At 41.5% G+C, this 12,428-nt stretch overlaps 1 protein-coding gene across 1 annotated transcript in view; it reads left to right on the forward strand.

The window, feature by feature from the left end:
- LOC146369432 (uncharacterized) overlaps positions 1-12,428 on the forward strand; it is a 63,984-nt gene that overhangs the window by 262 nt on the left and 51,294 nt on the right. The window contains exons 2-3 of the mRNA XM_084910752.1: positions 5,880-5,945; positions 11,955-12,141. Of these exons, the coding sequence (XP_084766878.1) occupies positions 5,880-5,945; positions 11,955-12,141 (253 nt within the window). The remainder of the gene's footprint in view (positions 1-5,879; positions 5,946-11,954; positions 12,142-12,428) is intronic.

Below are 12,428 nucleotides of genomic sequence, written 5' to 3' on the forward strand. Positions count from 1 at the left end.
ACATGAGAGGGAAGATCCGTAACACCCGGCACATCTGTCCACCTCTCTGACACTAATGAATGTTAAGTAGGTTAGCTGCTGGTGTGCCAGTGTCCCACCGGTCATTGTGGCCAGTGGTGGCAGCGAGCTGTGCTTTTGTCATGGTGCGCCAACCCCCCGTGATACGTCTAAAATGGCTCGACCACTTACTCCTGCACACAATCCTGACACCAATAGTCACCATATTGATCCCTCGTGCTGGCAGATTAAAGTATAAAAGGAGGTCTGTCCTATCAGCAGGGGGCTCCGCTGACTTCGAGAGCTCATTTCAGGGTCACAGAGTCCTCTCAGCCTCCTGACCCAGACCCTAAGTGAACACACGAAAACACCGGTGCAGGGCAGGACAGAAACCTTTCCAGGGATGAAGTCCATTAAACAGGATTGGTCAGATGCTCACATTCACAGCTCATTATAGCTGACCCCGGGCTCTTTCTCTTTCAGTGTGCTGCTCGTCTTTTCTATTTCTGACTCTAACCTGGCCAAAGCCATGCTGAGGTGGTCACTCTCGCCTTTTGTTTGCATTGATAGCTCAGCCGTTAACTTGATTGTCTTCTAGACTGGATCGCCTCATCCGTTGTGTTGCTTTGTCAAGTTCCTCGAGTGTGCTTTTTAAGTTTAGGGACTGTGCAGCTCTTTTGTCTCAGTGTTTCTTGGTTTATAGACAAATCCATCTCACCATTCCTGTGATGGAGCATATACACTGAAAGGAGAGAGGGTCATATGACTGGGCTGCTCTTATGGTCATCGGCAGATGTCTCTGACAGATAAGAGTAGTATGTGTAATTGTTTACATCACCAAGTCTTAAAATGTTCTGGCTTTAAGAAAAAAAAATGTTTCTGTAGCCAGGATTAGGACGGACAGCAAGAAAATACTTGTCATGTTACTACTGAACTGGTCAAACAGCATTATTTATGAAGAGTGAGAACAGGAAAAGCATTGTGACTAACAAGAGGAATATGATTCAAACATGAAAACAGTGCAGTAATATGAAACAAATTGCTTGTAATGCTCATAATGCTACAAACAGCAGTAGTGTTTAAGTTAAAATACAATACAGTAAGATTGTCTGGGTTTGCAGTTTATGCAAAGACAGGTCGAATGAACCGAGACTGCCCAATATTACTGTTTTTACAACTTTATTTCAGTTCATTGAGGTTTGAGGGCATTTGTTTATACAGAGCTCTATCAGGGTCCCGCTAAAGCAGTTTTAATCAGGTTTAGATCTGGACTTGGACTGGGCCATTGCAACACCTTTATTCTGTTGTAGATTTGCTGCAGTGCTTCGGATCACAAACTTGTTACATGACCCTGTTTTACAAACATATTTTCCTCTGAGTTTAATAAAGTGTTCTGATTCTGATTTTAACCAAACTTTAGCTGCTGAGGGACGGACTCACATCTGACTACAGAAGAGTTCATGGTGACTCACTGACTGCAAGGTGCCCAGGTTCTGTTTTTGCAAAACAAGCCCAAACCATTATACCTCCACCACCATGCTGACGGCTGGTATGAGGTGTTTGGCTTCTTAATTCCCATGGAAACAGTTAGGGTATACTTAGTTGTGTGTTGATATGGAGCTGTGCAGTATGTCTTGTGTTGTTGCTGAAAGCTGAAGATTTGCAAACCTGCGTCATGTTGCCGTGTTCTTTTTCGAGAGAAGACCCTATCTCCTGGAGACCAAACAAACCATATTTGTCCAGTCTTTTTCTAATTGTGCTGTCATAAACTTTAACCTTTAACATGTTAACTGAGGCTTGTGTAGTCTGAGTTGTAGCTCTTGGGCTTTTTGCAGTTTCTATGAGCGTTACTCAGGCTCTAAGCCTGGGGTGAATTTCCTGGAAAGATTGGAAACTGTCATGTTTTCCACTTGTGAATAATCTTTTTAATTGAAGAATGATGGACTTCAGATTGTTTTTAAATGACTTTATAACCTTTCCCAATTATTCATAATGGGCAGCAACAGTTCCCTAAGAGCATTGCTGATGTCTCCTTGATATTGTGTTAACGCACACCGGAAAACTGCCAAAATGTGAGGTGCTCACACTTGCTGATGATCAGTTATTCAGATCAGATTATTCCAGTGGAAGCAGTTAGGGTATACTTAGATTTATACTCATTTGAGGGTGTATTTAATTAATTATAAGGCCTGCTGAGGACCAGATTATTTTTTATCATGCCCTGATCCCTAAAGCCTACTTTCCCTTTCCTATTACTCAATATGAATATACAGAATCTGTATATGACAAGACTTTTTGTACTGGAAGCTTTCTGCCAAAAGGTCGATTCTGTTCATCTGGACATCCACTTGTAGCCTTCAAGTTATTGACCAGTCATGCTTTAGCAATCTGTGTGAAAAGGAAAAGACTGATACCAAACTGAAAGCTTGACACCATAAAGTATTTCTGCATTTGTAAAAAAAAAACGATTGTCATGAAAAATACCCTTCAACACTTCCAATATATTACTAGAATTTGTGCCAGAAACCTTTAGTCTGATTTTTATTCTAAGGTTTGCGCATGTACCACCACCCTAATGGCAGCTTGTTTACCTCCGTAAGCTACCTGGATTGTTCTGGGTAATTTGTGTCCTTGGTGCTGACCTCACGAGCGCCCAGCTCACTGTTCGATTCCTGCTCCCTTAATTAAACGCTGATTAAATGCCTATTAATGCACACTGACTCGCAGACGGGGTGTAATCAGGTAAAACAGAGTTAATAAAACATCCAGTGTGGTGCTGGGGAGAAAAGGAAGAGCTCCCCTGAGAAAGACAGACAGATGGCGACAGGAACCACCAGAGAGAGGACAAAGCAGAGTGGGAGAGGGGATAAAGCAAATACCAGCCACCACTTTGGTGATTAGTTCTAAATTGGTAATTTGATCTAACCGCTTCCACCTACTCATTATTGATAAGACAGACCATATTTGACCATATTTCCCCCTGCTGGCTCAGACCGACAGCACAACACTTCCTGTCCACTTGCCAGCCCACGCCACCCTACGCTCAGCAGTTCTGACAGGAAGTGCCGTGAGGTGGAGCGTCGACACACGCACAGCGGAAATCCCATCTGCCAGGAATCTCCCTAATCTCATCATCTGAACTGAACAAGGAAAAGAGGAGCAGCAATCACTTTAGACAAACCCTCTGTTGGGATTATGTGATGATGGGTCAAACGGTGACATCAAAGGCAGAGCGAGGACCCCGAGTAATGAAATTCTGTTTGAGCTAATAGAGCACTGGCTTTCTTTTTTTTCTTTTGTCACGAGTTTGCTTCTTTGTTTGGAATGAATAACATGAAGACTAAACGTTTTCATCGATGAGTTTGGGAAGTGATTTCCAGAAATTTTTTAACCTTTCAGGAAAACACACGTCAGAGATGTTAAAAAAAAGTGATTTACGGGCAAATGGAGCTATACAATAAAATGCTGAGTAAATATAAATCCATAACTTTTATCTGTAAATTTGAAAAGTAGTCTTTGCCTCAGACTTGCAACAGTAATCTGATGACATTTGCCTGTCTTGGCCAGGCTTGATTTTTTTACCTGGCAACAGAAAACATTAATTATGATATCAGAGTGAGGGGTTATCCTTAAATGAGATATCCATATTTTTATTGTTGGCTAGAGCAGCTTTACATGACTCACAGTTAAAAAAAGAAGCTTCTTTATCTTGCTGAGGGTTTGGTGCAGCGCCTCCGCTCCTCTCTTGCTAGGATTGGTTTTCCAATATTTGGACTGAACACTGAAACAGTATATGATCATGAGGAAAAGCCTAATAGTCAACTTTAGTATGATCATTATTTTGACATTTATAATTTACATTAAGTTTTCTTTATGTGACAAATGCACATTTAACTAACAGCTCATTTATATACCAGGATAGCAGCATTTAATTAGCCTTTCAAGGGACATGGGCTTCAGAGAAGAATCACCTTTCATTTTGTGTTCTCTGTTAGTTCATTGTTTCCTTTTGGATTTTGAGAAGTGCTGAAGTTCATGTTCTCTATCATTTCATAGTTTCTGTTATAGGGTTATTTTGCATTTCCTTGTGCTCGCGAGTTTTGTTATTTTCTGGTGCTTGGTAATGTTTCCTTATTTTCTCTAGATCTTAGTTTAGTTAAAGGTGACTCTAGGTTTATTGGTTCCCTTTAGCGTTCCCATTCTGTTCCTTCAGCCTCGTCTTTGTGCAGGTCTTTTTTGTCTTTCTTGTTCCTGTTCAGTTGTGTCTCTCTTCCTGTTTAGTTTTGGTGAGTGTTACTCTCTGTGTCAAGTTTTACTTCCGTATAATCATTTGTGTCTGCAAATTATTCCTCCTCTCACATACCCTTTAAATGACACTCTCAGGCTGAGCTTAGGATCAGCACTTTTTCACAGTGGTTAATCCAAACCACACAGCAACATATTAATGACTAACCCCATGTTGTGGATGGCTTCATCTCAGAGGTGTCATCTGATAGCATTTGTCTCTTCCTGCTGGGGACTCTCAACAAATTAACCCTCTTACTGCATTTTCCCTATTCTCATGTGTTCATTAGTCTAACCACAGCTTTGTATTTAGGCTTATTTCACAAACCCTCCAAGCACTGTTCATATCCAGAGTTAGCGTTGCCAAAAAATGTTAAATCCATAATGAGACGCATATTTTTTATAAAAACTAACAATTCCGAGATTAAAATCTTTTTCTAATTTCATTTATTGAATAATAAAAACTGAACACGGTGTTTTTTTCTGCTATGTGACTGCAGCCTCTTTTTTTGTTTTGCCCAGTTTTCTATTTCGGCTCATTTGATTTCTCTACATTTTAATCACAGGCCACCCCAGCCCCCAGCCACTCCATCCTCTGCTGTCTGAAAATGATGTACTTGATTTCACATTCAACGTAATTGGCGACAATGAGGTCACTGGGCCACAAGTGCCGTGTTTTACTGAAAAAAACGGTTGTTTTTCCCCGTCCGTTCATTATTTGGCAGCAATTAAGGCGTCTATTAAGGACGAAGAGCTCGTGAGGTATTTCTGGCATAATGTGTGTAATCATACATAATGTGCTTTGTTGCATACAACAGGTAGGTAGACAAAGGAGGTAAAATGGGCCAGACCTGACGCTGCCCTCTAGCCTCTCATGGTGGCACTGAAGCTGTTTGAGAGCTCCACAGCAGAGGAAATGGAAGCACGCATCAACCTCCATTGTCTTCCTGCTCTGTGTGCCACTCTTGCCCCATGTCACCTACTCTGGTCTGGGGTTACAGCCCATGAATGAAGGGTGAATCCTGGGAGGGTCTGCTCTCCTGCTCCCTGCAGTGGATCAACTCTGGAGCTGACTCAGTGCTTCTGGGAGCTGCCAGGAGCTGCAAAGAGAGATGGATGAGCTGCTGGGAATTGGCTGGTGTTGTGTCTCTGGGTGATTGATGAGTTAACACAGTGCCTCTTGCTCCATGGGTCAAACCGACACATCGGGACCACAGGACCACCGTACTGTCCCAAGGAAGCTTTATGTTCGAAGAAATGAGGAGCAGACGTTCTGTACACTGAGCAGATGTTGGAAAGCTGGTTGTGTGGGAGAGAAGACTTCATCACAGAGTCCTCAGCTTCTCCTGGAGGTGTTTCACAGCAGCTCAATAATCAAGACAGAGGGGGTTTAAATATCTCCAGAGAGCCCACTCCCCGTGTGGCATTATGTGTGTTTTCAAATGCTTCAGTCATTGTTCTCAGTCCCAAGGCCTGTGGAGTTAAAAGCATTTCAACTCTTTCAACTGATCAATCTCAATCTGATAGATCTGTACTTAAATAAGCCATCTTTCTGCAATCAATACTGTTAAATGTGACTTATTTTCTTTTTCTTGCAGAGACCCATATATGTCTCTTTTGTCAGCAAGGCTATCCTGTGGGACAGAGGAGTCTGCCACTACACTGTGAGTGCCCAATTTTACACTTCGTAGCCACAAAGAACCTGAACAGCAGGCTTTGCCATGAAGATTTTGGTATTCTTACAGCCTGTTGTTTTTGTGAGATTGTACAAGTGATCCTTCTAGCTTTCCAAACTTGCCATAAAATCATGAATACCTCCTGTTTATAAGTGCGCTCTTGTGAGACTAGATTGAGGGTGTTTCAACCCCTGAATTGTTTAATCCATTTAAATCAAACTTCATTTCCCCTCCTTGGAGCAGTTCGTTTATGCAGATGTGAACACAGTAATCGCACTTGTTTTCAACATGATCTGACCTTGATATGATCATAGTACCAGGTGTACATTACAAGTTTGAGCTAAGAAACTTCCTGTATGCTTTGTATGGAACAATGGATGCACAAAAGTCTGTACAGGCTAGCAACTAGCCATGAAACGAACATAAAGTCTCCATTCTCCAACAGTTCAGAAGACAGCATCTTCTTTCTGTTTTTACTTTTGTTGTTACATATCTGAGCGGACTAAACATTGTGACGTGGTTTGTACTGATACATTTTGGTTCACTTGGATTTTTCTCTGTGTGAAAAGAATCCAAATCATGGTGAAAAGCTGCAAGTTTACAAACTCATCAACTGATTTGGACCAGAACAAATTAACTACAGGTGCCCTAAAAGATATCAGATAAGTCGTTGGAGTCGTAGAAAATGTTAAAAAGTTAGGTTTTGCCATGGCTCACAGCAGAATCTAATGTGTCATAGCATAACAGGAAGTATATTTCATGTCTGCAGCACGTATTTTGCTCAGGCAAAGCAGGGATGCACCACCGTGATGCACCATGGTTTTTCTCTGCCTAATGGGGCGTCCAGATGGTGGTGAGGTGGCAGCCAGAGTCCTCAGAAAATCAGTGACATTCAGGAACTTCCAGTGAAATAGATGCTAGGACTCACAAGGGTCCCGAGTTAAAGATTTCTTAACTTCAAAGCAAAGGTAGTGAATAGATTTAGAAGGATTCTTGGCAACCAGAGTCAGCAATGTCTGCTTGCAACCAACTGTCAGCACCAAAGTGATGGCTCACTCAAACCAAGTCATGGTACAGTATTCAATGTTTGTACAAAGACACGAATCGTGACATCTGAGACAGATCAGATGAAAAGTGTTTCTCTGGGACAAAAAAATATTGCAAGTTAATGTACAGGATCCAGAATCTATACTTTGGTACAGATACCAAAGGCCATTAATGAGTATGCCTCTGACATAAGGGGTATTCGACATGGAGCATGGAGGATCATCCATTTAAGGATGAAATCAGCAAATAAATGTTAAAGTTTTAGCTCTGTTTTCACTCAGAGAACAGGGCGATTTTAATTTTTCAAATTCCTGAAAGCTTTTCATAATTTGAACCCTTGCTTTTCCTCTAACAAGCAACATAAAAGACACACACACACACACACACACATATTCTTCTTCTTCTTCATCTTCTTTCTCTTCAACACTCACGATTCCCCACCTCTCCCCTCTGCTGAAAAGCGTCCGGGAGTGGATGTGCCGCAATTAACAGTGGAGTTGCCATGGGGACAGCACAGTTGTGTGGGCTGGCTTCCTGTCTCGGCCTCTGGTTAAACAAACAAGTAAAGTCGTCGGACAAAGGGGCCCGCTGGTCCTTACAGCCTCATTTACATCCTGAACTGCTTTCACCGCTTCTGCATTCACAGAGTTCATCAGGCCTGGCATCACCCACTGCCATTCTCCAATCTCCTGCGCCCGCTCTGGTTATATCTAATAAATCACGAGGGCATTGTGATGGTAACAACTGCCCGCTGTCATACAGGGACACAACTTTTACAACAAGGGTAGCTAAGCAGAGAGACAGAGAGGCTGTTGACCCAGGCATTGATGCTCCTCTACTCTCACCCAGGATACGAGATGCAGGTCGGGCTGCACAGGTGCCCAAACATGGAGGCAGAGCACTCATATATAACAGGGTTTTTACATAAAAATGTGGTATGTTTGTTTGTTTTTTAGTTTAGGAGCAATATTGTTAGAAAGAATTTACCATATTTAGTTCATCTGAAACTTTATTAGTTCAACAACACCTGCTTCCAAACAATTTCACCAAAATGTCGGAGTTGTGTCAGCACATGGCCATAAAGGAAGTATTAATGGAGTCACTTACTAAACTTTGAGGCACATGCTGTTAATTAATTTTTCCCCAAACTCTGTAAAGTCCATTATTGTAATATTAAAGGTTGTAAAAATAGACAGATAAAAGAAGGTAATGAGGAAATACTACTACTACTACTATTAATGTTCATATCACCGTTCATCATTAATTACTCTGTGTTAAGTCATTTTGGTGACTGTACATCAGAGGAAGGAAAAACTAATTAATAAATCCCTGATGTAAAAAATGGTTCCAAAACTTTTGTTCACTCATACCTGACCTTCAAGGGCCTTAGAGGACTCTGAGCACAAACTGCGGCAGTATCGTCACATCCTTGCTGTGCTGAGTTGTTTTGGGATCTGTGCGTTTTCGGGGTAAAAGCTGCCGGACCCTCTGGGGCTGCGTGGGCCCGTAAATCGGGGTCATTGTCTCACCATCGAAAGTAGAAAGTTGCTCTGAATGCTAAGCTGCATCTGAGTCTGGCTTCTGACACGAGCTGATAATCAGATTTACTCCCCAGAATCCGCCGGACTCCACAATGTGCCCCACTGTCGTCGTCCCTCACTTTGCCTCTCGCCGGCCCCCTTGCCAGAGTCCCGACCCTCTCCCCTCCTCTCCCACAGCAAAGCTAATTACACCCCGCAGAAACACAAATCTCCATGATTTAAAAAGTCACTCTTTTTCAGGGGTTTAACCTTGTTAGGGCCTAAGCCTGGCTTTCTTGTGCTTCAGCTCTGTGAAGAATTCTCTGTTCCTGCAGACGCTGGGACATAGACACACTTCTGTCTTTGCTCGTAGTCGTCCGCCTGTCAGAGGGTTCACTCAGAGGCAGCATAATTAAGTGTGTGCGTGGATGTGTGTCTGCACAACTGCTTATGTATGCTTGTATGCTGTGTACATATGTGTGTCTGCGTGTGTGTGTTTAGAGGTGGGGGGGGGTGAAGGAGCACACGCAAGGCTGTCCTCTGCAGGCCATCTGGGACTCTGACTAACTAATAGACTTCCTACATTCATCTAGAAGCGCTACTTGTACATCTCAATCATGTAGCTGTTGACCGCAAACAGGCCCGTAATGACATTAGCCAGCTCTGGCTGTGTGAGGACAGCGTGTGGGTTGCCTGACGCCAGGAGGTTAGCCTGTTTCCTGGGGGCCTGTAGGGCCCCTGATGGAGCCCACACAAGTGTTATGGGCATCTGCAAAAACTACAGTCCTACCTACTGTCACTGCTGGAAATGCCTTCCTCTGTGACATGGGACAGGGAACCTATAAACCAAATATTAAATGCCATAAATCATATAATGCTGTCCACAAGTCTTGAGTCATTATTCATTTCGGAAAATGGGAAACAGGTGCAGAGTTGAACTATTCTAACAAGCTTAAAAGTCAATATTTGGTATGACCACCTTTATTTTTCAACACAGCCTGAACTATCTTAGGCAGTTTTCTTGGAATTTCTTTAGGTAGTCCTCGGGAATAGTTCTCAAGCTTCTTGAAGGACACTCAGAGCTCTTTAGATGATCTCACACTGCTTCAATAACATTGAGGTTGAGGCTCTGGGGAGGCCAATCCATGCCTGCTCCAATTCTTCTATCCGGGTATGCCTTTACTGCATACCGTGTGTTTTGGCTCACTGTCATGCTGAATAATGAAGCTTTTGCCATTAGGATGTTTTTTTCCAGATCGTTTTGTGCGTTGGATGGATCCTTGATGTGATTCTGGATTAATGCTGCCCCAAACCATGACTGAGACTCCACCATGTTTTACAGATGCTCATCCCATCATTCAAGTTCATTCAGCTGACCCACAGTGAAACCTACCCGCTGTGTGACTAACCAGTAATGATAGTTAGCATTATCACATAACTTAGCACTCCATTAACACATTTACCTTGGTGAAAATGTCAACAAACAGTGGGTGTCATTATAAGGATATCAGGAAGTTGTAGAAAGACCTTAGTCCATCATATAAATCCAGTCCATAGATAACTAAAGAAGTAGAGGAGGACTGAGTATTTAGACTTCCTGCATTGGTGTGATGAGGTAGGATTTAAATAGAAGTGTTTTTGAATATTTGGCTGCATTAATATAATTTTTGAGTGGACTGCGGTGGTGTAGACTTACATTGATATTCATGCCCCGACCTGTCCCGCAGAAGGTCACAAGCCTGATGACACCAGCCCTACAAAGAAAGCCCTCCGCAGCCTTTTGAGGGCCTGAGTTTCAGGTATTAAGGAGGCCAAAAGGGTGGAAAAGCAGTGTGGAGGAGAGCAGCCCCCATCGCCACCTCTTGTCCTGCCATTTCTACCTCACTTCGCCTTCTTTACATCACAAGAATGTAAATCTTTAAAGCCTGTGCATCTGAGAGAAAGGGATTTAAAAAGCTGATCCTCCCTGTGTGAGTCACAGACAGTGCCCCCACCTTTCACCCTCTTTCTCTTTCTGTGTGAGCTATTGTTTTCAGACAGATGTTGGATCTGTACATTTACTATTTTTATTCTATAATAAAAGAGTAAGGAGCTGCACTTTGTTGCAGAAGGAGCTGAAATCCAAGTCAAATAAAAGCCCTGCGTCCACGGGCCATTTATTACGACTGTTTGCTCTCTGAGGGCCGGAGAGCGACTGAATGACTCACTGGCACCAAGGCTGTATGCTGGGCTTGGATTTCTGTGGTTGGCGTGCCGTCCCTCCTTCAATATTGACCGGCTTTTATCTCCCGTGTCTCCCTAACAGTTTACTCTAGAGTTTTATCACCCTCGCCATAATTTTCTGCCTCCTCTCTGTCATGAAGGAGCCGGGTAAAGAGGAGGAAGCAGGAGTTGCTTTGTGTGCTGATCTGTTTTGTCAACACAAGGGGGCAGTGGTGGTACCGTGCATCATTTGAATCTCCCCATCTCCATATACAGCACACCCTACAACAGGTTTTCTCTTTCAGGCTTTTATTTTGTAACAGCTTAAAGTTTGTATACTGATACATTTGCTGCTAGTTTAGTGACAAATAACAGTTGTTGTACCAAATAAAGTTGAAGGAAAATATTATTTTATTTATTAAATCAGAATTTTTGTGCATATGTTTTTTAACCTTTTTATAAATTGGTACCTTATTAGATTATTAATATACAAATATATGTTTTTAATAAATATAATAATTTATGTTTTTCAATGAGGTTATATATTTAAATATGATGGGTATTTTCTTTTAAAGTTATGTTTAATATTTTTGAATTATTTTATTGTCTTTTTTAATCTTTTAATTTTATTTATTATTTCCTCAAAATTATTTTTTAATCATGTTATTTATGCTTTTACACAATGTTTAGATATTAGTTCATTTTATTTGAATTAGTATATTTTTTATTTTCCAACTTTTTAAGTAGTTTTTAAATTTGTTATGTAGTTACTATGTGCTTTTAAATATCCGCCTTTATTTAGTTAATTTGATTTGATTTTAATTTGATCAAATAATATAACATTTTTTGTTTTAGTCATTTTTTTAATGATCTGTAATGTGCTTTTTATTGTGTTGAGTGCTTAATGTTTTAAGCATTTTCCCCTCTTTTTTATTATTTATGTTACATATGTTATTTTTTAGTTTATTTTTATTTTTTATTATATTTTATTACTTTTATTATTTTTATTCAATAGGATGTATTTACATCATTCAATATACTTTAAAAAATTACAGTTATTTTACATTGTTGTTGTATCTTTTTGCTTTATTTTTTATTTGTTGGTTCTCCATTTACCTCATCTTCAAAATTCACTTACATTCACTTTATTTATTCAGTTTTTACATTTATTTTAAGAATAAGAGCATTTCAAATGTTTTTTGTTTGTTTGTTTTGTTTCCTCCTGCAGGCCCACGGTCGTCCAGCTTTCTGCACCTCTCTGTGTCCACGCTTCCTGTCTCACATGAAGGCTCGTCCTAAAGACTTCCGCCCTCCCTATTACCGGAGCTCCAAGTTCACACAGCAGCGTCCTCCTTCTCACGGAAAGGTCCAGAACACACACACTTCCACTGCCCCAAAGAGCCAAATGCTTCAGGGTGAGGGGTTATTAATGAAACATCTGGACCTTTCACTGCTGACTCCTTTATCTCCACAGGCCTGCTCAGTAGCAAAAGCTAGTAGCCATCAAGCTTGTCGTTAGCTGTGTGTGTAGTTGTGTTTGCTTAACTACAAATCTATCCTCTCTAGCGAGGACGTGCCCACAGCGCCGCCCTTCTGGTGGTCTCCTGGAGTGAAAAGCCTGGTGCTGGGAGACCTACCGCTCCTTTCAGAGCCCAGCCTCTGATGTGAAGGCATTTCTCCCACCACACACCTCAGCAGGGCA

This window comes from Perissodus microlepis, chromosome 17 (assembly GCF_051167445.1).
Source record: "Perissodus microlepis isolate ML-2025 ecotype Zambia chromosome 17, ASM5116744v1, whole genome shotgun sequence".
Taxonomy (NCBI): Eukaryota; Metazoa; Chordata; class Actinopteri; order Cichliformes; family Cichlidae; genus Perissodus; species Perissodus microlepis.